Source organism: Crotalus tigris, unplaced genomic scaffold (assembly GCF_016545835.1).
Source record: "Crotalus tigris isolate CLP2741 ecotype Arizona unplaced genomic scaffold, ASM1654583v1 scf7180000017666.379230911805:20528666, whole genome shotgun sequence".
Lineage (NCBI taxonomy): Eukaryota > Metazoa > Chordata > Lepidosauria > Squamata > Viperidae > Crotalus > Crotalus tigris.
Window position 1 is genome coordinate 12024738 of NW_024096552.1, and position 24535 is coordinate 12049272.

General features: G+C 36.4%; 1 protein-coding gene across 11 annotated transcripts in view; it reads left to right on the plus strand.

Annotated features, from left to right (window-relative positions):
- Window positions 1–24535, plus strand: part of GLI3 (GLI family zinc finger 3) — a 402298-nt gene that overhangs the window by 323343 nt on the left and 54420 nt on the right. For all 11 annotated transcript variants that reach the window (XR_005555977.1, XM_039336712.1, XM_039336715.1 and 8 more), the window contains 3 exons: window positions 9058–9274; window positions 10663–10776; window positions 11845–11985. Coding sequence is in view for 10 of the 11 variants with exons in the window: in XM_039336712.1 (XP_039192646.1) it covers window positions 9058–9274; window positions 10663–10776; window positions 11845–11985 (472 nt within the window). In the remaining variant the exon portion in view is untranslated. The remainder of the gene's footprint in view (window positions 1–9057; window positions 9275–10662; window positions 10777–11844; window positions 11986–24535) is intronic.

The following is a 24535-nucleotide window of genomic DNA, read 5'->3' on the forward strand; positions in this document are numbered from 1 at the left end:
AGATGAATACCTTTATTGTTTTCATAGTCTCATTGTCAATGTGCACTTTGACCTGTGTGTTCTCAGTTGTCATTGTCATTGTTTTCTTGATATTAAAATGCACTCCAAATTTTTCACTTTCATCTTTGATTCTCAGGATTAGCCACTGCAGATCCTCCTTGCTACTTCTACTCTAGATTTCTCCAAATATGCATTTCTCATAACTGTCTCTGTGTACATGTTGAATAGTATAAGTTACAGCATGCAACCTTGCCAAGTTCCTTTTTCAATTGAAAACCATTTTGTGTCTCCATATTCCATTCTTATAGAGGCTGCCGCATCAGATTACAATGATTGAATGAGCTGGATGTGGTGTGGTGATATTCCCAGTTCTTTGAGGCAGTTCCAGAGCTTGTCATGATCAACACAGTTGAAGGCTTATGTGTAGTCAATGAAGCACATATAGAGGTCTTTTTGGCATTTCTTTGCTTTTTCCATGATCTAGCGGAGATTAATAATATGATTGTGCATTCCTCTCCCTTTCCAAAATCCTGCTTGTACATCAAGCAGTTCTCTGTTGGCGGATGGATTCAAATGTTGCTGGATTACTCTTGAGAGTTTTACTCATGTATGCTATCAAGACTATGGTTCAGTGGATGGAACAGTCTTTTGTATCACCTTTCTTTGGTATTGGGATAAATATTGACTTTTTCCATTCTTTTGGCTACTGACCAGACTTCCATATACTTTGGCAAAGGACTGTCAGTGGTTTTGTTGATACTGGTCTTAGCAACTTGAAGGAATTCCATCAACTCCTAGGGCTTTGCAGTTAGGCAACTGGTTGAGTGTCCACACTACTTCTTCTTCTAGAATATCTGGTTCCAATTCGAATAGATCAGCTTTTCCTCTTATGGCTTGACCTTGTTTGTCATTTGTGCAAAATTGTTTTGCTGTTTTGGGGGTACTTCAGTGACAGTGAATCTGTCTCAGCTGATCCTCTCAGGAACGCACAACTCCTGACTCCATAAGGTTAATCAAAAGAACTGTTACTGAAAGAAAGTGGACTCAAGACAGGTTCCCCACCCTAATTCCTATGCAGTTACAGTAGAAGAAAGCATGCAAAGAATGCTCCCCAGAACCTCCTCCTTCCCTCCAACAGAATGGCAGGGCGCCTGAAGGGGACCTGACATACAGTCACCCCAAAATAAAGGGATTAAACCTGCAGAACAAAACATAATAAAAGCGGAGAGAAAGGAAAATATTAGAAAAATCATTTAGATTTGTGAAAATGTTTTACTAGTCTAGGGGCTCTAATATGCCAACATAATACTGCTCATTCTGAGCAGTAGGGAAATCTTTCCATGCTACTAAATACTGACAATTTCTCTGATGTGTGCAAGAGTCAAAATCTCTCTGACCTTAAAATGTTGTTCCCCCTTTATTATTAAAGGTTCAAGGACAGAGGGAAGGACTGGCCTAAGGGGTGAGGAAATTTCAGGTTTCAGTAAACTACAGTGAAAAGCCAGGTGCTCAGCAAAGGGACTTTGGCAAATCTAATTTTACTGTGACTGGGTTAATAGTACATTTGATGAGGAAAGGCCTGAAAAACTTAGGTCCCAATTTCTTGAAAGGTTGCAGCAACTGTAAATAGTGTATGGAAAGGTAAACTCAGTCTCCAACATTAATATGCTTAGGTTCAGTTCTTTTCTTTTCAGCTTGAGTTTTATATGTATTACGAATTTCTGCAAGAGCCTTCCATAAAATAGGCCAGGTGTGTTGTAGTGACCCATTCTTTTTTTTTAACAAGTTTTATTGTTATTTTCATTTTACAAACAAGTGCTTAAGAAACAACGTGGTGGCAGGGCAATCAGTTGTCCACAAAACAGAGTCATACTCATACAGTTCAGATTAAATCATTAAAAAACCCCTCTCTTTTCCTTCTAATGACATATTATATTCAAATTGATATATTTCAATACAACTAAATCAATCCTAACAATCCTCAATAACCTTTCATCCAAATAAATCCACAAATCCAAATCCTGTATTAAGCTTATCTATTTCAATTACTATATTCCATATTTCTAATCTAAATACATAATTAACACTTCGGGAATCTCCCCATTACCTTTTTCCTTAACATATTCAGTAAATATTTATTAATATTATTTCACTTTATAATCTAACAATCAATCCCTCAATATCTGTATCAAATTTCTTTAACCTCCTCCCAAAATTACTATATCCAAAATATATTAATACATAGACAAACAACTTATTATTAAGTTCAAACCTTTAATTAATTTTTATTCAATCTAATATCTTATTTAACTGTCTTAAGCCATAAATCAATCCATATCTAATAAGCCTTTTAAATCCATTACATAAAGCCTTAAGTCACACTCTTAAATCTTATTCCAGCTTTCCTTTTATGCCAAACTAGTTTCCATAACAATGCCTCTATATCAATGAACAAGTCACCTTTTATGCCTTGTAGTATCCTTTGAATCAAACAGAGATGTCCTCTTTTCTGTTTTAGAGACCTAGCTCCTTTGTAAGTAATCCCTTGTTGTTTTGAAAAGTCAAATCTCCACATTTGAAACTGTTGAATAGCAGGCTCAATTATGTCCAACTTTGTAGATGATAGTTGTTTATCCAAGCTACCATAGTTCTCAATTCGTTGGATTTGTCTGTCAATTTCTGTTGGTTTTAGGGTTGTAAGTGGTTTAATTGCAGTCCTTTTTAGTTCCTCAGAGATCTCATCAACATGCATATGAAGTAGAATGGAATCTTCTTTACCTTTAGTTAATCCTGCTTTTGTTGTTTTTTGATCTATAGAGTGCTCAGATAGAGTCTGGAAGTCAGTTTGTAAATTCAAAGCAGAATTTATGTTTTTTATTTCCATAGTAAATTCTTTTATTTGCAAACATATTTCATCAGAAGCTTCGTAAAGTTTTTCCAGTATAAGTTTATAGTCAAGTTGAACCAAGGGTTGCTCCATTTCAAAGATAATTAGAAACAGTCTGAATCATTTAGTAGAGGCTGTGTTCAAGGAACATTCAATCAATGTCCACTCTCACCAGTACAGCTGTTAATTTTCTTTGTATTTTTCCTTTTATGGTAATCTAAAAGTCAAGGTCAATCTCACCATAAGAAAAAAGAGAAAGTTGCAATTTTAACTTTTTCCACAAGGTGTCCTCAGTATATTGTAAAATTTTCTCCCAGAGACCAGGAATCTCATAAACAAGATCAGGAAACACAGAAAAAAAGAGAATTCAAGTCCAATAGCAGATTCAATATTTAAAAAATTTTCCCAGACCCCAAAATGAAGAGAGAAAAAAATAAAAATAGGGGAAAAAAATCACTTTAAATTAATTCAGTCCATTTAAGCTTCTTTTTCCCACACTCACAAACACCGCTTTCTTAGAGTAGGGAAATCATTTCAAAGGGTGTTTTTTATAGGCACAAAAAAAGAAAACCAAGAGAGGGAGAAAAAAAGTCTCATCCAGCTCAGCCACGGTGGTTCCTGTGCTTACATGTTCTTCTGACTTCTGGCTATAGCGGCAAGGTGAATGGCCATTTTACTAGCTATTCTTTCCACTGTCGGCCCAAAGGAGCAATCTCAGGCCATAGAAGAAGCTGCCACTCTCTTATGGATGACGAGGACCTCCTCAATGGTAGCTGCCCCTCCAAGGTGGCTTTTCAACCCGATTAAGGGTCTACCGGCAGCGGAGAATCAGCTGGCGAGGAGAGCAGTCTCCACGCACAGCTGCAAATGCCACGATCTGAAACCGGAAGTTGGGTAACCCATTCTTTTAATGATGGCACCATGGGGTCGTTTGCAGGGAGTTCAGGCATAGGTTTAAAGTCTTGATCAGTGGCCACCCAGAAAGGAGTAAAACCTGTACTGCTGTGTATAAAATTATGATATGCCACCTGCAAACGGCAAAAAGTCACTCCAGTTATCTTACTGATAATTAATAAAGCATATAAGTTATTGTTCCAACACTGGGTTTGTGTGTTCACATACCCTTTTCATTTGGAGGTGGTGACTGAAAATGAGTCCCTCATAAATATCAAGTAGATCCAGAAAAGCCCTCCAAAACATAAAGGTAAACTGCACCCCTCTATTTGAGATGATGCATTGGGATGTAATTGATAGATATGATGAAGGAATAATTTGGCAAGGCCCCAGGATGATAGAATTTTCTGGCATGGAATAAAATGCACCTGCTTGGAGAACAAATTAATCACTACTCAAATTACCATATTTCCCAAGCTTTCGGGAAGTTCCACAATCAAGATCTCTCTCCAAGGTGCTGACAGTTTAACTACCATCTGAAGAAGTCTGGTGTCTTTCCTTGCCACCACTTGGCTGAGGCTCAAACAGGGCATATAGCTTTCAATGTCTTTTTTGAGAGATGGCCACCAAAACTGCCTTTTCACCAATTGTAACATTTTCACGAAACCAAAATGTTCTGCTGTTTTGGAATCATGGCAGTTTCCTAGAATCATGAGTCACTGACTAGCTGGTACATAAAGTTTTGCCCCCATCTATCGTAGTCTATCTCGGACTGAGCAAACGTTACTATGTATTTGGAACCATTTGTTATCAGTTAGTGCAGCTTTTAAGGGCAGAAATCACATCACTGTCTATTGGAGGTTTTCCTTTTGTCTGCATTCAGGTAGTTATTTGGACCGTCAGCTGATGGGATGGAAGCACTGGTTTGATTAACTCTGCTTTGGAACAATTGTATTGCGGCATATGTAACAGTGTGTTGTCTAGAAAGTTCTTCCTCCCTGGGAGATAGCTTAGGGTGAAATCAGAGCAGTTGAAGTACTGTGCCCATTGTGCTTGTCTAGGAGAGAGCTCGTGGGGGGGCTCAGAACTTCCAGATTCCTGTGATCAGTCCATACTTTGAAAGGTATTTTACTCCCTTCTAAATAGTGCCTCCAGGAGAGGAGTTCCCATCTCACTGCATAAGCCTCTTTCTCCCACACAGCCCATCACTGTTCAGTCTCAGAAACCTTTTTGGAGGTATAAATGCAAGGTTGCAGCTGCCCATTTTTGTTTTCCTGCAGTAAAACAGCTTCTACAGCTTCATTGCTTACATCAGCTTATATAACAAACAGCTTTGTTGGGTCATGGTGGTTTAAAACAGGTTTGATATAAAAAAGTCTTTGAGCTTCTCAAATGCAGCTTGACATCGATCATTTCAAGGGTTTGTCCCCTCCTTTAGTTTTTAGCAAGTTCATAATGGAGAGGGCTATTTGGGCAAATGAAGGAATGAATTTCCTGTAAAAATTTGCAGACCCTAGGAAGCTTTGCAGTTGCTTCCTAGTGCAGAGTGGTGCACATTCTAGCACCTCTCTTTTCAGAGTCCATTTCAATTCTGTCATGCCCAGGTAGTCTATTTTGCTTTGGTGGAATTCACATTTAGAGAGCTTGGCATACAATTTGGCAGCATGTAGCTTCTGGAAGACTACCCTCACTAGTTTCACATGTTCCACTTTGATCTCAGTATAGATCAAAATGTTGTCCAAATACACCAGCACCCACTTGTACAGATGCTTGTGTAGGACTCATTAATCAACTATATGAAGATAGCAGGGGCTCCCTGTAACCCAAAAGGAAGTACTTTGCATTGGAAACAACCAAGCGGGTAATTGAACACAGTTTTCCATTCATCGCTTTCCCTGATTCTTATGCAGTAATACGCTTCCTGCAAATCTAGTTTAGTAAAATTTCTGCCCTTAGTCAGATGGGCTAGCATGTCTTTCATCAGGAGTACATGATAAACATTCTACACACACACACACACAAAAAAAAAAAACAACCCTGTGTTTAATCCTCTAGGATCCCATCCTTCTTTTCCTGGAATAGGACCAGGACAGCCACCCAGGGTCATGTCACTTGAATGAAACCTTGGGTTAAATTCCTATCAATGAACAATCACAATTCTTCTAGCTTCCTGGGGATCATTGAATATAGTTTTGGTTTTGGTAACTTGGCACCCGGCAGGATTTCTATAGCACAGTCAGGATTTCTATAGCACTGTGAGGGGGAGTTCATCTGACCCCTTCTCGCTAAACACATCTCTGAGATCTCAGTTTTTGTTGGGAATGATGGGGAAGTCTTCTCTTGCATAGTAACTCCTAGCTTGTGCCGTGGGATGGTCACTTTTTGATTTTTTTACTGGGTCTGGGAGAGGCAATGCATCCGGAGTTTTAACAGTCCACCTTTTTAGCCAGGCTAGCCCTAGGACTAGGAGTCTGTCCATCCCAGGTGCCACTATGAAGCTCAGGACCTCTGAATGGGCCCCATCTACATCTCTATGGGCTTTTTGGCAAATGTTGCTGGGATGCTCCATGCAACACACCCATCTAATTGGCAGAATGCAGTTGGGACTTTTAGCTCCTTAGTCAGATTCCAAGTTTCTTGACCAGTGCTAGATCTACCAAGTGCGGATACAGCCCGAGTTTAATTGGGCTCTTAAATTGGCTTTCATTCTTTACCCAGGGAAGCTCAGTTCTATGGGAATTGACACTGGCAAAACTGGGCCACTTACTAGGGAGTCATTGTTAGAGTCGGTGTCTATCAACCTCTGGTTGTCATCTGTTGGGATCAGAGTTTGGGCAATGGGGATGATCTCCACTCCCTTCAATGCCATTTCTCTGGCATGTGGTTGTGCCTTGGTGGTTTTCCTTGCAGGTTTTGGGCTTGCCTTCTTGGCTGTACAGCCGGTCTTACGTTCTATAGCTTGGTGTCCTTCCTGGCCATATTTAAAGCAGGCTGTGGATCGGACTTACGAAGCCAGGGGTTTTGTTGCTTCCTTCTTCTCTAGGGGTGATCATTTCCATGCCCTTGTCGCATGGTACTTGTTCCGGGCTTAGACAACTTCTATTTCTTCAGCCAGTACATACCAGTTGTGGAAGGTTGCAGGGGACCCCTTGCAACACAGGCATGGTACAAGTCATTCTTCAGCCCATCTTTAAAACAGCTTATAAGGATGTCTTCTGGTCAGTCAGGTCGGCATGCCAAATCATGAAATTCCTCAGTGTACTCTTCCATGGCCCTACAGCCTTGCTGCACAGTCTTTATGCAGTCCCTCATTTTTCAATCACCCAGAGGGTCCTCAAACTGGCGACGGAGCACTGTCATGAACTGCTCAGTTCACAAGTTTTCTCATTGTGGAGTATCAATATCCAATGGTCTGCAGCTCCTTTCAGCTCAGTGTGACACATCTCATTTTGGTGCCTTCATTGGTGATCTTCGGCCCATTCTCTTGCATGTAGGTCAGGACATGGGCCAGGAAGAATCCCAGCTATTGGGAGTCCCTGTCAAATTTCATGCCCAGCAGTGGGGCTTTTTGTCTTCGTGGGACTGCTGCACCAGCACCTCCCAGGACATTGGTTCTAGTGGGTCCCCTTTGTACTGTTCCACCAGTCGTGATGGTACTGATTGGGGTTGCTGAAATTCCTGCCATGCTGTCTTGTGGTAAGATTTTCTCACCATCCTCCTCCTCTCAAACTTGGTGGATGTCACCAGCAGTCACCCAGGCTAGGGTCTCGCATGCCTTAAGGTTCTGGAATCCATCCATCATGAAGCACATGGCTTACTTCATGAGGAGGTTGGTGTGGTCAGCCTCACTGCCTTCTTCCCATTCATCTTTGAGCTCTTCAGCTCCATTTGCCAATTGTGTCCTTGGCTGCCTCAGATGAGGGTTATCCCCAGCATTCTGCTTTCTCTTGGTCGCTTCCTTATGCAGACATTCCTTAGGTAGGGCTCGGTGCCTCTCTGGGTTGACCAATTTTGCAGATTCTGCCTAATGTAAGGACCTGCCCTAGCTGACCCTCTCAGGAAAGCACAACTCTTGACTCCGTAAAGTTAATCAACAGAACTTTTACTGAGAGAAATAGTTGCAGCAAAGACAGGTGGAATCTAAAGTCCTGTGCAAAGCACAAAGCAATTCTTCCCATTCCAAAAGCCACCCCCCCCCCCAACCAATCCACCAGCTGCCAATACAGTGCCACAAGATTATTTTGAAAGTGCTGGATACAGACTTGATAATGGATCATCCTCAGGGCACAGCAACTTTGGAGTCAGGCTGGAACCGGCTGAGAGGGAGTCCATTTCATCTCTGAAGATGATCCCCCTCCCTAATTCCCATGCAGCAGAAGCAAAAGCATGCAAAGAATGCTCCCCAGAGTCTTCTCCCCTCCAACAGAATGGCAGGGTTCCCGAAGGGGACCTGAGAGATAGTTGTTTTTGTTTCCTCCCATAGCTCATCTCATTATCTTTCTGTGATGTTAAGCAGTTAAAATCATTTCTCAACTTCAATTGCTCATGCTGGGAGAATCTTCTTAATGTCAAATTTCTGAATCATGGGTAGTCATTCAAATTTGGAATACTTTTGGTAAAATATTTTGTTTGGAAAAGGACAAAAAAAAAACCCACGTGCCAAGAAATTCTCTTTTCATTTAGGTGCCTTAGGGGAACGTTTAATATGTTAATTATTCAGAATAGAAAGAATTACCAAGTATCTTTTTTTTTTCTATCTCTGGAAATAAAGCATGACAGGTATACAGAAAGTCCTGTATATAAGCGGTATGAATAACAGACTAACAGAATTTATGTTGTGTGTCCAGTGGAAGGAGATCAATGAGTTTGAAACGTTTCAGATAAAAATAGATTACAGTATTATTTTTTTAGAAAAAGTTATCTATCACTTTTAGAACTCCCTAGCTTTGAAAAATTTATTTAATCGGTTTACATACTGTCTGCACTTAGAGTATAGGTCTAAATTGCTGCTTACAAAGTGCCATGTCAAATCAAGATCTAACAGTCATATATCTGACAGGTCAGAGCTCCACATGTGAACTAGTTCTTCACTTTCAAAAATATTCACAGTGATAACTTCCATATAAAGCTGGTACATGATTTAAAATATGCATCATGGCATCTCTGAGTGAAAGCATCTGTTAAGGCAAACCTATGATTCTTGTTTTGAATATAATAATAATTCACATATCTTTTGACTCAATGATCTTTACTTCTATTTTCCCATCATAATACAGCCCAGCGCTAAGTTTCGCATACCCTCCCACACCAGTATCCCTCCAGCAGATGCATCAACAGATCATCAGTCGACAGCAAAGTTTGGGTTCAGCCTTTGGGCATAGTCCTCCACTCATCCATCCTGCTCCAACCTTTCCTACACAGAGGCCTATTCCCGGCATCCCTAATGTCTTGACTCCTGTTCAGGTCAGCTCAGGTCCTTCAGAAGCTGCACAGGTAAGGGAATGTAAGGAAAGATTTTTGCACCATACTGACTTGTCCACAACAGTGATTAATCATCACAGCTCTTAGAACAGATGTGCTAACTAGTACCTTGGGGCTGCAATGTATGCAGTCTTTTATTATAAATTACCTTGAGTATATCATGCTTTTGAATTGATGGAGTGTTTTCCATCCCTTATAAATATTTCAATAACTTCCAGATTCTTTGTATAGGAACTTACAGTTTTAGAATGTTCAAGTAAAGGACATTTGAACAGCAAAGGGATACAATTTATTCCCTGCTCTAAGAAGGTAAATGACAAAAATCTCTTGATTTTTGAACCAAAGATTAGGATCCAAAGATGCCCATGAACATATGCTAAGTGTTATGAGACAGCAATTTCTCTCTTGCTTTATACCAGTGTTTCTCAACCTTGACAATTTTAAGGCATGTGGACTTCAACTCCCAGAATTCCACAGCCAGCAATGCTGGCTGTGGAATTCTGGGAGTTGAAGTCCACATGCCTTAAAATTGTCAAGGTTGAGAAACACTGCTTTATACTGTACTTCATGATACATAGAATACTAAGATAGAGATTTCTCAAATTTCCAGTACAGTCAGAAAATTTCAAGAGCCCATGGTAAGTAGAAAAGAAGCAGAAAATTTAAAAAAACATATTGTGTGTCAATACAATAATTCCCAAATCAACGGACATGGTATTGCATTCTCTGTGGAGGGATAAAGTTGTGTTAGTAAAATTTGTAAGATTCTGCTATCTTCAGCCCATTTCAAAGATCTTATGTTAATTTGTTGCAGATCGTGACGATCCTAAACTAGGAGGCTCTAAAATTATAATAATATAATCTGGAACATACACTGAATAAACTAATTCTGTGTAATATTTAAGGAAATGTATGTTTAGATACATTTATTTCAAATAGAAGATAGCAAAATGTGTCCTGCAGGCAAAAGGCAATGAAAAAAAGTTTATTTCATTTTTTTTAAAGTGAGTAATAAAAAATGTAAAATTTCATCTAGGCAAATATAGAAGGAGTGCAGTAATAAAAGTTTTTTAGATAAATAGTTTATCTTTTTTTCTTGTGTTGGGCTGGTTTGTTACTGAGTTCAGAAAAGTTTCAGTCAGGAAGGTTTATTTTCTTATGTAATAATTTATCTAAAGAAATTATAAATTATTATATAACATTCAATCAGATAAAGTAAAAGCATTACTGAGAAATTATAATTTTGAAAATGGAAGAGAAATTCAAGAACATAAAAAGATTTCTCTCAATCATAGAAATCTGAGCTCAGTGAACTTTAGTGATTTCTTTGAATATTCAGCATGTATTGTATTTTAACTCAAAGTCTACTTATATTTTCTGGGTATAAATATATGCTTCAGAGTAAGCCCACAAGTGAGTCTGCAGTGAGCAGCACAGGGGACCCAATGCATAACAAGCGTTCCAAGATAAAACCAGATGATGACCTCCCCAGCCCAGGAGGTGGAAGCATGCAGGTAAACTGTGCTTTTATCTGTCATAGGAAGAGGGCACATTTTGTATTAATTGTTTTTGTGAATAATTTTTGCAAAAGCATATGTTCTACATCTACTATTAATCTTTGCATAACATTTTACAATGGCAATTATTGGTTGCTTGAATAGGAAAAATTGAGTCCTGTAAAGGCTGTCTCAAGATCCCGAGTTGCTATTGACGCTAACAAAATTTTAATAGTATCATTGCAAGAAATGAACGGAGTAATCTTTCATTAGATTGAAATACCCAAAAAGATAATGTAAATCCTGAAATTAAATTGTTTTTTTAAAAGAGCATCCTCAGTTCCTCCACTCTCTCTAAAATCTGCAAATCCAAGCCCAAGTCCACAAACATGATATTGGTATCTCCTTGTTTGCATATTTGTTGCCCCTCCTGCTTCCCCTCACATAAAAAAAGACAATAAGCGAAGTTCTAGAAATGCCTTTCTGTGGTCATGAATTTGTTCATAAATCTGCTTTTGCGTAGGTGTTGTTTAGTAATCACTTCATTAAATCTTCATTTTTATTTTTATTCTGAGACAACATTTGCTTTAAATAGAAGTTTCAGTGGTATTAAAATTGGTCAATTGAGATAACATGAACAGTTGCTGAGGACAGATTGCACATCATTGATAACTGAAAAGCTGCGGCTAAGGAGATGGACTCCTTTTCTGAACAGTTTCTTCACATCATGCTGCATAGCCAATAATGATTTACATTTAAAATAGTTTATTTTGTATAACAGCAGATGGATCTAAAAGTATTGCTCTGTTTTAGCAAAGCTTTAAAACTTTATCAGAAGTGGTCTTAATCTGGACAACAAGACAATTCTGTTACAGACTTTGTAATTTTTATTTTATTTTGATTTTATTTCAAAGTTGAAAGTTGAGAAAGTTTGGGAAAAAGATGAAGGATCTTAGATATGTATCTTAAAACTGTACCTTTATCTTTTTTTGAGTCCCAGTATCAGCTTGGGACTCAATAATACTGGAAACTAAGACCTAAGTGTTTGTTTTTTCATCTGCTTCCTCACTTCCGTGGCCATCACAGGAACCACCGGAAGGAATGACCTCAATAAAGGAGGAAGGGGAGAAAGATGAAAGCAAGCAAGAACCTGAAGTGGTCTATGAGACAAACTGCCATTGGGACGGCTGTTCACGAGAGTTTGACATGCAGGAGCAACTAGTGCATGTAAGTTAATGGCATTTAGGAGCTGGCTTTGAAAACTCTCTGACTTTTTCTAAAGGGTCAGGCTCTCAGACTCTTTGCTGAGTCAAGTTTCTTTACAAACTACATTGCTGACTGGAGGCAGCTTATGGATTTCTGTGAATAAAGTAAAACTCCAAGCTATACTGTTTGACCTGTTCAGTCAGCTAAAGCTTAGTGTAAAATTCAATAAAGTCTTCAGTAGAGAGTGTAATGGCTCTGATCCTGTAAGCCAAAAAATACTATTTTGAATCAGAGACTTTTTGATAGTTATTGAGAAAAAATAAGCTGGGCATGAGTTAATAACTTTTTTGCAAAGTCTGATGTTTCCAGTTCTTTCAAATTAGCTTGCAACAATACAAACAAGAGAGTTCCCCTATAACTCTAGGATATTTGGTGTATTTAATACATCAAACTTTTATTATTTAATAATATAAAGTATATATGGTGAAGTAAATTATTTAGGAAAATAAAATAAATATATTGCTTTTTGAGCTTTCCATTTCCATAATTTGACAGGAGTTTTGTCTGGGGAGAAAGTATAGCATGTAACTTTGAAATGGTTTTCATAGATAGTAACCACCTATAATAATTTTGAATGGTCGTTTCAGATAATAACCAGATATAGTAGTTTTGAATGATAATAGATGAATACATGACTGGAAAATTACAATGTTTTAATTTCCACCCAGTGTACTTCCAGTCAGTTTCTATATCCAAATCAGAGCAAATGCTCATGCTACTCAGTTCAGGTAGCAAACACTATAGCTTGATAGTTATTTATTAAACATTAGTAAATATAAAATGATTAATTGGAAAAAGACAAACCTGGAAGTCATGAGAAAGCTGAGAGAAATGAACCACAGCACCAGAGGGCAAGACAAGAAACAATGGTTGGAAACTGATTAAAGAGAGAAGCAACCTGGAATTAAGGAGAAACTTCCTAACAATGAGGACAATTAACCAGTGGAACAGCTTGACTTCAGAAATCATGGGCACTCCATCACTGGAGATTTTTAAGAAGAGGCAAGACAGTCACTTGTATATGAAATGGTATAGGTTCTCCTGCTTTAGCAGGGGGCTGGACTAAAAGACCTCCAAGGTCCTGTCCAGCACTACTCTATTCTAAGAAATAAAAAGGTCAAAGGATTTAATATCAAGAATCTGCATTGTCAAAATCTATCTATTAAAATGCACTTTTTCCAGAGCCACTGAAAGTTAATTACTATAAATAATTAACATGTGCAATCTCAAATGAGATATTTGTTTTTTCCAGCTTTAACCCTTTTGTATATATAAAAGGAGCAAAATTGGAGTGGAAATTAGGACATGAGGTGATCCCTTTTCTCTTTTACACCATGAAGGAAACAATTGATGGATGGAAGTAATATATATAACATTCATCTTCTCATAAGATCCCACAAATAACAGGATATATCACCATGCATTTTTATGCACAGTGCTTCTCTCAGTGTGGGAAATAGGTTACTAGGCAATGGCATCAATTGGACAATACATCAGTTTTACTTATTTTCTTTTTTCCGTGTCCTTTGTATAATACCATTTAAAATATACCTATTTCATATTGGGTTTTGACTGCTATATCCCATATTCTCGGTTCTAATGTGGTTGGAACTGGTTCTTTTATTTTGAATTCTATCAATAGTTTGTAGAGATATACAAATTTCCTGCATGCTTGTTTTGTTTCAGTACAGGTAGTCCTTGGCTATTGTCCATTCATTCAGCAATTGTTGAAAGTTACAACAGGCCTGGAAAAATGGATTTGTTCTTGAGGTTCTGGCCATTGCAGCATTCCCATGGTCATTTGATCACAATATGGGTGATTGTGTGCCCAGTTTGTGATTGCACATCACAGGGAGATATGGTCACATAAACCCTATTTGTAACCTTCCTTCCAACTTTCCACTAGAAATGTCAGTGGGAAAATCAGCTGGGAAGATTGCAAACTCAAGTAAGTTGCTCCTGCTTTTTCTTCCACTTTCCCACACATGTTCAGCCTTCAGAGGTCCTCCCTGACTTGCCATATTTCACATGTGGCCTGCACTACCTCCCAGAACTTCCCCAATCACCCACAACCTCAGTGCAGCCTGCACTGGCACTTCCTAGCTCTTTTCAGGCTTCCTGTGAGACTGTGCTAGCCCTCCCAGCCACCTAGGACTCATGTGGCCTGTGCTATTCTTCTCAGCCCCCCCCCCCCATGTCCACAATCATCCCCTCACTCCTAACTGGGTTTCTTTCCTCTTTCCAATTAACAACCCATGCATCCTGGGGATACAACATAAAACAACACCATATTTTACAATCACATCTCTTAGTAATAGGCAGCCTCAATTTCTGTTATAATCCAAAGTCTACCTAGATTCAACTTTTACAGATGACAGAACTGACATCTGCTTCTTACTGCACTATATGATAGATATACTTCCATATAAGGATATGTAGGCTGTAGTTAATTTCTAATTTAATTTATCTCCAGACAAATTTGAATCTGTATACCTACTACTATGTGTTTTGGATTATTATTTAAAAGCAGTCTTAAATTAAACTTTAAGTATCTGCCTCATCTTGTTAATGGCTTATTAACAATTCTGTATGTTGGCTCATTTATCTTTTTATTCAGCAGTCCATCTACATTGGTTATATCCTAATTGCAGCTTTCGCCCAGTTGTCTTATATTATTCATTAATTGTCAACTTGCTTAGGCTTCCTCCTTTGTTTACATGTCCAACTTTCTTGGGCGTAGTTGATTCTTTAAGTCTATTATCTTTTGGTTTTGACTGAACAGATAAATTCCACTTTTGACCTTTTGTATAGCTAATATCCCCTTGGTATTTTATTTCCCTATCTTTTTTAAAAAAAAAAATCATTATGTCAAAGTTGTCTCATTTGTTCTTGGTACAAACAGTTACATCTTTAACAATAAAGAATGCAAACATCTTGTATGTAAGCATGGATCTCTATTTCCCTTTTCAAAGTCAGCGTTTTCAAAATTTGCTTTGGCTGTTTGTTTTAGCCCATGTATGGATTTTGCAAAATACATACACGTGTGTGTGTGTGTGTGTCTGTGTGTGTCTGTGTGTATTAGATACTAATGTAAATATTAAACTCAGAATGATCATAATTGAAGTGCATCATCTGACTTATACTAAGTTAGTGATGTTTCTAAAACACTAGTTTATACTCCAGTACAATAATCTTCAAACCTTGTACCACTGAAATTTCTAAAGAATTTTTACATGAAGCAGAGTAATATCAATTTGACTACCATCATTATTCTTCTAATACAGTACCAATAATGTATCAGAAAAAATAACAAGGGCCATCTCAAAATGAAGCCTGCAGTTTTAAACATTCTGAAATACACTCTGTGAATCATTTATGTAATAATATTTCAGTTTTCTCCAATTTGGAGGCCTTTCTGGGAGATAGGATACTTTTACAAAGATACATCATTAAATAAATGAAATATATTACCAGTGATTGCCTTGCCAAGAATATAAATATCAAATATTTATCACTGCCAGGTTATTTCAACAAAGTTTCAGGCAATTTGTAATTTATATTAATTTTCTGAAATTCAGTTCTTGCAATTTTCAAGCAGCAGAGCTGTTATATGTTTATTCTTTATACATAATCTAACGTGGGAGAAGACTATGGAATTTGAACTCCAAGGCTGAAGAAGAGGATAGTGGCTAATTTTGATCTTTAAGATAATATTGCTAGAATTTATCTCCTTAGACAAGAGGAAATAGTAATTATATTCATTGCTTTTGGAGAACTTGATTTTTTTAAACATTGCTTAAAATGTAACCAGGTTACATTTTAAAATGTAATGTGGTATACTGAACCACCCCAACTCTTTACTAATAAATAAATAAATAAAATGCACACTTGAGTTATTTATCAATGTAAAGTTAAGTAAAGTGGTAGTGCATTTTGATTGCCAAATGCTATTCAGAATCCAATACAGTTAAAATATTCATAGGCTCACAATGGAAATGCAGGACAAAATAGAGTCAGATTACTTTGAAATCTGGGACAAATTCTATTGTTGGTGTGAATCAAGGAGAACTGTTCGGGTTTTAAGTTAGTGTTAAGATGGAGATATATAAAACTGTATGTCAGTATATAGAGAAACAAATTAGAGACTGTATTGTATAGAAAAATATGTATATAGAGAGATTAAGAATTATATGTATGATGAGGAACAGATTGTTAGGAATATATACACTGGAATGTTACATTATGTCCATCTTTGTTTTAACTGTTTTATAAATAAAAAAAACTTTTTAAAAAAGGATGCTCTGTGAAGCACTGCATTAAACAGTTCAGATGGCCTGCTTATTTATAGTACCTGTCCTTCCTTCTTGCTACACCCCCCCCCCCACTTCCACCAGTGTTCCTCTTTTTTTACAGCTAATAGAAAGATTCATGATTCTTCATGGTTGTCTATCTAGTGTCTGACAGCACTGACACCCCTTGCTAAAGCAACTCACTATCTATAATTGATATCCTTCTAAGGAATGGGGTGCTGACTGTAATTGACGGGCTTTGCTGAAAGCTCTTAAATCCTGACAAGTTCTGCCCTTGTTCTGGTTCAGTCACTGAGCTACAGTGCTGGAATTTCCAGGTTATTTGAACTTTGAGCAAAAGGATAGCATGTGTTTCACATTAGCAAATCACAAAGCTGGAGAGTAGAACTATGACCTGGACTGCTGGATTTCCTGCCAATCTCATTTACAATGCATGAGACTTCTAAAAAGATTACCTACTTATACAACCACTGAAATTTCTTCCCTTCCTCCCTTCAAAGAAAACAACAAAAATGCTGTATTATTTAGATACTGTTTTCTGAAGATCCTTTTATCATTCTGCTCTTTAATTAATTTCTCTGCCCACAAGATAGAGTACTATAATTCTGGAAGTTTGTTTTAAAAGGTATGATAAAATTACTCCTGAGCCCAGAAGTTAATAAGACATTGCATATTTCATTCCTTCCCTTAAGTCTTATATTTGTTGATCCTTAGTTTTTTTATCTCTTCAATTACATAGAAAACAAAAATTACCAAAGAGAGAGAGTAAAATGAATGTTTAGGAAAAATAAGGGCAGAAAGGAAAGTTATTATTTAATGTGAATAAAATGGCACTCAGAAAACTGAAACATTTTTCCTTGTCATTGGTTCAGGTATAGTGTAATAACATTTGATTTAAAACTAATCTTGAAAATATATTGTTCAATAAGAATATATGGGTTTTTCTTTTTTTTTCATATTCACCATGTCACAACACTTCCTTCCTTTGTGAAAGCTTGATTGCACTATATTTAAGATCAAAAGAGCATTAATGGCACAGCTACAGAACTAATTCTATTTTTTTCTGATATTTCAACAGAGAAATCAGATGACTCAAATTCTAAAACTAATGATTCTATGTTATGCACATCTATATTCACATCAGATACATCATTGAACATTTAATTGATGTTAAATAAGCATTTTTATACTACCTCTACATCTACTTGTTGCATTTAATTACTATGTTACATAGGCCAAATTGGCACTACCGTGCTTTTTTTCTGTTATATTACAATTGGTGTCTTAATTTAAAAAAATCTGCTGCCTTATTAATTAGGCGTATGATGTTGATTAAGCTACATTAAATTAATCATTTAAAAATTAGAGAAGTTTTGGTTAAGTAATTGAAAATAATATAAAGTATTAAACATTTTAATGTGTGTTAAATATTATTATCTAACGCTGAAAATTGATTTGACCAAGAGTAAAATTCCACACTTTAGTTATTTCACTGTTTGAAAAAAGTAAACCATGATGTAATATGTTTGCAAGAAACCCATATTAAAGAGACTCATAAAAAAGTATTTAACAAATAAGACTTTGGGTCTGGAATTTATTTCTGCTAATTCTAAGAAAATCAATGGGATAATTTTGTATATAAAATCCCAATTATATCCATATCTACTGTTTGCTGATAATCAAGGCATAGATGTAATTATGCAAGTTGAATTACAGGGAATAAAATTTATTGAAGTAGGACTTTATACCCCACATCAAGAATAAGCTATGTTTTTTAAATATTTGTCTGAACACTTACTCTCCTATTCTTTCCAATATTGGTGGAGAATAGTAAAACAATCCTCTTTCACAGATATTTCAAAGTGGAAGATTTTTAATTATAGACATCAGTATATATGGGCACTGATTTAGGTGTTTTATTTATTATGATTTTTAAAGCTTTGACTTTCCAACTCCTTTAAATGCAGGCAAAAATATAATGGAAAAGGTCATAGAGATGTTCATATATTTCCCTCAAATGTCTATAAAGTATGTGTGTATGTGTTTGTGTGTGTACATGTGCATGTGTGTGTATCCAATTTTGATTTATATGATTTTTATTCACTGTTTTTAGGGCTCCCCAGCAATTGCACATTGCACAGGAAGGTGAGCAAGCTATTTATCCAGAATGTATAACTGCTTTAACTGGCTTTCCCATAGTGAGATGCTTAAGAAACCTTCAGGGAATCCCAACAATATGGACTGCAGCACAAAAATGCATTGAGACTATATTAGCATATTATTCATATAGCAATGGCTAATTTTGAATTATGCTCAACTACCTATATCCCAGAAAACAGCAGTTAGACCAGTGGTTCTCAACCTTCCTAATGCCGCGACCCCATAATACAATTCCCGATGTTGTGGTGACCCCCGACCATTTATACATCACCGGGTGCCAGGGGCATGGCCAAAGAAAAGGGGGAAAAAATGGCGGACAGCCTTGTTTGGCGACCCCCATGAAATGGTCGTTCGACCCCAAATGGGGTCCCGACCCACAGGTTGAGAACCACTGAGTTAGACCAAGATAGTGAGATGTGTAATGTTATCACACCAGTGCTGCCATTAGTCCAATGACAAGGGTTAATTATAACATCTTCCAAAATGCAAAGGAAGGATGAGGAAGAATAAAGATGCCTGATTTGGAATTTTATTTTCAGCTTGCTTGTTGGTTTGGGTGAAAGAGTCGGTAGTGTTGAGAAATAAGAGAAGTACAGAATTAAACACGGAAGACCTGAAGGTTTGAATGGCATGGCTTTCTATGGTATGATAAAATTGATATGTTTTTTTAAAATCACTGCACAAGTATTCCCTGCTTAACAATATGTTGCTTAACAATATGCTGATTAGAAACTATTAAAAGTTTCGCTATACTCCCTAGCTTCCAAAAAAGCATCTTATGGCCCCAAAATATTGTCAGCAACATATTGTCTGGGTTTCAATGCCTAGTTTACTAATACATATTAAGTTCCTTTCTCTCTGCCTCATCTTTCTAGTCAATGATAAAAAGTATCCCATGTTGTAAAATAAACTGAGTTTTCTTTCTCTTTCATTTTCTTAACCAAAATCTTTTAGCTTTAAAGCGTGTCCACCACAGATGGTAATAAGTACCTGATTTTTGTTTATTTGATATATTTTTAAACATTTTTGCTAACCTCACAAGTGTTAAATGCTGTCTATAAAACATTTTATATAAATTTTCTTTGTACAATTTATTATTTTAGAATTTCTTTCCCAAAGGCTTTGCCATTTTTCTAGTTCTATATTATATCCAAAATTCTTTACCCATGTTATTACTGTTTCTTTAGCTTGTTCCTCTTCCATCTTTAAACTTATCATATATTTATAATGTTTCTTAATCAGTTTTTCATGTGATGCAGTAATATCTTATCAAACTCTGTTCTTTATAGAATCCAGATATTTTAACATCTTTTTCATATTTCATTTGGATTTGCAGATATGGCCACCATGATAAGTCAATACCTTGTTCTTCTAGTTCTTGTCTATGTTTTATTTTCTCTTCTTTATTCAAAATGTCTTTATAAGTCACAATTTTGTCATAGTTCATTAAGTTTGGGTGAACAAAAGCTTCCATTGTTGAAAGCCATCCAGGTATTTTCATATAGATTTTCGCTTTTATCTTTTTCCATTCTAGCAAAAGTGTGTTTCTTATCTCTTTTAGCCATGTTAGAGCAGCTGCGTGATAATATAGTCTGGCAGTCCAAATCCTCCATTTTCTTTCTCTTCTTGAAGCATTTTTAATTTTATTCTAGCTTTTTTTTCTTGCCAAATAAATTTCAGTATTGATTTATTTAGTTCATCAAAGAAGTTTTCCCCCATTTTTATAGGTATTATTTAAACAAAAAGAGTATTTTTGGTAAAATATTCGTCTTCACCATTGCTATTCTTCCTAGCACTAAAAGTCTAATTTTATTTGTTTTCATAGTTTTATGTAATTATCTTCTCTTATTGTTGCACATCTTGCTATTAGATAGATTCCCAAGTACTTAACTTTTTTGGCTATTTGAAGATCTGTTTTTTCTGATAATTGACTTTTTTGTTTTTCTGTAAGGTTTTTAGTTAACACTTTAGTCTTTTCTCTATTTATTTTCAGACCTGCCATTTCTCTGAATTCTTCTATCCTTTTCATAAGCTTAAAGTTTGTCTCAAGAAGCTCTTCTAGTATAAAAACTAAATCGTCTGCAAATGCTTGTAATTTGTATTTTTCATTTTTCATCTCCAGTCCTTTAATTTCCATATCTTGTTTATTGTTTCTATTTAATACCTCCAATGTTAGTTTAAATAGAGATAGTGGACATCCTTGTCTTGTGCCTTTTTTAATATTGAAGTTTTCTGTAAAATCTCCATTTATGATTACTTTTGCTGTTTGTCTGTAATAAATTGTTTTGATTATATTTATAAAGTTTTTCCAAAGTCCATTTCATCTTCTTGTTGAAATATAAATTTCCAATTTAACATTGTCAAAAGCCATCTGTTTTCCTGGATGAAGTTGATAGTATTCCAAAATGTCTAAAATCATTCTTAGGTTATTTTTTATTTGCCTTTTAGGTAGCAATCCATTTTGATCTGTGTGTATAAAAAATTCTTTAGTCTTTCTGCTATTATTGAGGCAAAATTTTTGTAGTCCATGTTTAATAAAGATATTGGTCTATAATTCTTTATTTGCATCAGGTCTGAGTCTTCTTTAGGTATTAAAGTGATATTAGCTTATTTTAGCTCTAAAAGTACTTCATTACACAGTTCTTTCATTATAGGACTTAAAGCAGTGGTTCTCAACCTTTCTAATGCCGCGACCCCATAATACAGTTCCCCATGTTGTGGTGACCCCCAACCACTTATACATCACTGGGTGCCAGGGGCGTGGCAGAAAAGGGGAAAAAATGGCGGACAGCCTTGTTTGGCGACCCCTGTGAAATGGTCATTCGACCCCAAATGGGGTCCCGACCCCCAGGTTGAGACTTAAAGTATCTTGTAAAGATATATAAAACTCTTCAGGTAGTCCATCTGGGCCTGGAGCCTTATCATTTTTTTCTGTCTTTTAATAGCCTCTGTCCTCCATCACTGATATTTTTTTCATTTAAAATATTTTGTACATTCTCTGGAATTTTTGGTAAATCTGCTTTTTTAATATAGTGCTTTATTTTTTTCTTGTGGAGTTTCCTCTTATTGTAAAGTATCTTGTAAAAGTCTTTAATTATTTTTTTGATTGTGTAATTTTGAAACTGTAAATCTCCTTTTGAGTCTTGTAGTTTATTTATTACTTTTTTGTCTCTTTCTTTTTTCAGTTTGTAGGCTAGCCACCTCCCCGGTTTATTAACATTTTCAAAAAAAAAAAATCTGTTTAGCTCTTTTAATTTGTTGTGCCATTTTTTCAGCCTCTGCTAAATTTATTTTATGTTTTATTAATTCCATTTGTTTTTTTAATTATTTTCTTTTGTGGGTCTATTTGTAGTTCTGATTCTAATTTCTTATGTTTTTCCTGTAGTTTAATTGTTGTTTTTTCTTTATTCTTTTTCGCCATGTAAGTTATAGCCAACCCTCTGAAGTATGCTTTAGCCATATCCCAAACATTTTGAAGGGATGTTTCTTCTTTTTTATTTATTTTCTTTGTTGCTATTTGAATAAATTCTTTCTTCTTTAATAAAGATTTATTCATAAACAATCTTAATTTTTTCTCAGTCCTCTCCAAGTCATCTTTATTGGATTGTGATCTGCCTATATATTAGGTTCTATCTTGATCTCTTGTATATTTAGTTCAGGAGATATCCATATCATATCAATTCTGGACCATGATTTGTGTCTATTTGAATAAAGTGTATTGTAGTTTTTTTGGATTCTTTTCTCTCCGTATATCCTGAATACAAATTTCTTCTGCCATTTTAAAAAAGTTTTAGGGAGTATATTTCCCCCCCCTTTCCCTATTTCACTACTTTTATAGTCCAGTGTTCCATCTGCTATTTCATTAGAATCTCCCATTAAACAAATATTTTGGTATTCCAGTTCCATTATTTTTTATGCAATTTTTGATAGAATTCTTGTTGTTTGTTATTAGGTGCATATACTGCTACTATCAATATCTGTTTTTGGTTTATCATTATTTCCACCATCAATATTCTTTCCTCTTTGTCTGCATAGATTTGGTTGGGATTCATTATTTCTTTAATTTATAGAGCTATTCCTCTTTTCTTTTGTTGAGCTAATGGGCAATGAAATTTCCAAATTTTCGGTTGCTCCCAACAGTTTGTAGTGTTGTTTTTAATATGTGTTTCTTGGGGGAAAGTTATATCCATTTTTAATCTTTGAAGACATGTAAAAAAAAATTTCCTCTTTATAGGGGAGTTCAACCCATTTACATTCATTGTAAGAATCCCATTTTCCTTCTTCATCTCCTTCAGATATACATAGGTCTTAATCTTCTAGTTGTTCTTATCTGTCTCTGTTCTCTTGCTCTTACCACTTTTTCTGTCTTTGTATTTTCAGTTTCTTCTTCTTCCCTTCACTTGGCTGCTCCTTCTATTGCTGTTTCTTCCAGTCTCTTTGTTTCTCTCTCTGGACAGTTTTCCGAACTTTTCTCTTCCATAAAAGATTTGTGATTATCATAAAACTCCATTGCCTTATGTGGTGTATCCAATCTGTATCTTTTCCCATCCCAGTTAATTAGAATCCCTTCTGGAATCAGCTATCTAAAATTCTCTCCTTTTTCAGTTGATTTTCTAGTCAGGAATTGATATTCTCTTCAAACCTCTCTTATTCTCCTTGGAATCCATTTCAGGACTACAATCTCTTTTTCTTTGTGTCACAAAGGATCATCTCTCACTCTTCTCAAAATCTCATCCCTTATGGATCTTTTGACAAATCTAACATGTACCTTTCTGGGGACTTTATTTCTTCTCGCATAGCTTGAATTGACTCGAAATATTTGATCTAACTCTCCTTCCATTTCTTGTTTCCCGATTTCCAGTGCTTCAGCCAATAGCTCTGTTATCAGATCCACAAGATCCTCTTTTTGTCCACTATTATGTTTTGGAATCTTAGGAAATAAGAGCCTTTTCCATTTCCATAACTGCAATTGAGTCTTCCATTTCTCTATTAATCTGCTTTTGGTTCTCGTCTTTCAATTCTGCCAACTTTGGATCAATTTCTAGTGACTTATCTTCAATTCTTTGTTCATTTTTTTGTGACCATCTGTTTAAAGTTTTCTAGTTGAGAGTCTATGTCAGGCATGTCAAACTCACGATGTCACATTGCCAGCAATGAGGTGGGTGCAGTTTCAGTATGGTGCATCCGGCCCATGGGCCGGCAGTTTGACATGCCTGGTCTATGTTGCTAATTTTTTGGTTCATTTTATCAAAGTTGTCTTTTGTCTCTTCACGGAGCAGCTTCTGACTGGCTGCGTAGATAGAGCCAGTCTTTCTCCTGCCATTCCTGAGGGCTCCTTGGATCAAGCAGATTGACTACCACCTTCTCGCGATCTGCAAGGGTCCTCTCTTGGTCTTTCACCTCTAAGGGGTGACTTCTTGTCCTTTCTGGACCTACAGCAGGCCGAAACCGAGTGTGGGAATCAGAGCCCTGATTCCTTCTGCCCGCCTCGCTGTGCAACAGAACTGGAAGTCTGCCCAGTTCTGGAGTTCTGATGGCTGCACTCACCTCTGCAGTCCCAGGACTGCATTTCAGGTGCATAGAAATCAGCTCACCTTCATAGCAGGTTACAGAGTTGCATGGTTACATGACAGCAGTTTACAACTTTTTTGGCCAGTTTCTGACCAAAAACATCCAGAAAAATAAATGAATTCACATAATGACTGGTGTCTGTTTAACAGCCCTGGGGGGGATCATAAAATTGGGTCTGATTCTGTGGGTGACTTGACTTACAATAGAAATTCTGGATTCCATTATGGTGATAATCAGTGCCAAAGTAACAAGGTTGACTCTCTGAATGCTCCTGGTACCCATAAGCTAATCAGAAAGGAAGTTAGCTGTCTCCCATAATTCTATTCCCCCCTCTGTGTTTAGAGATGGATAGAAAACACTGCTACTCCTCTTCAGCTTTAAACTTGGAAGTTCCAGCTTCCAAGACTGTTAGAAAGTCAGTACTTAGTTTCTTCTGGAATTCTTAATCTTCTAAAATAATTATTTTTAAA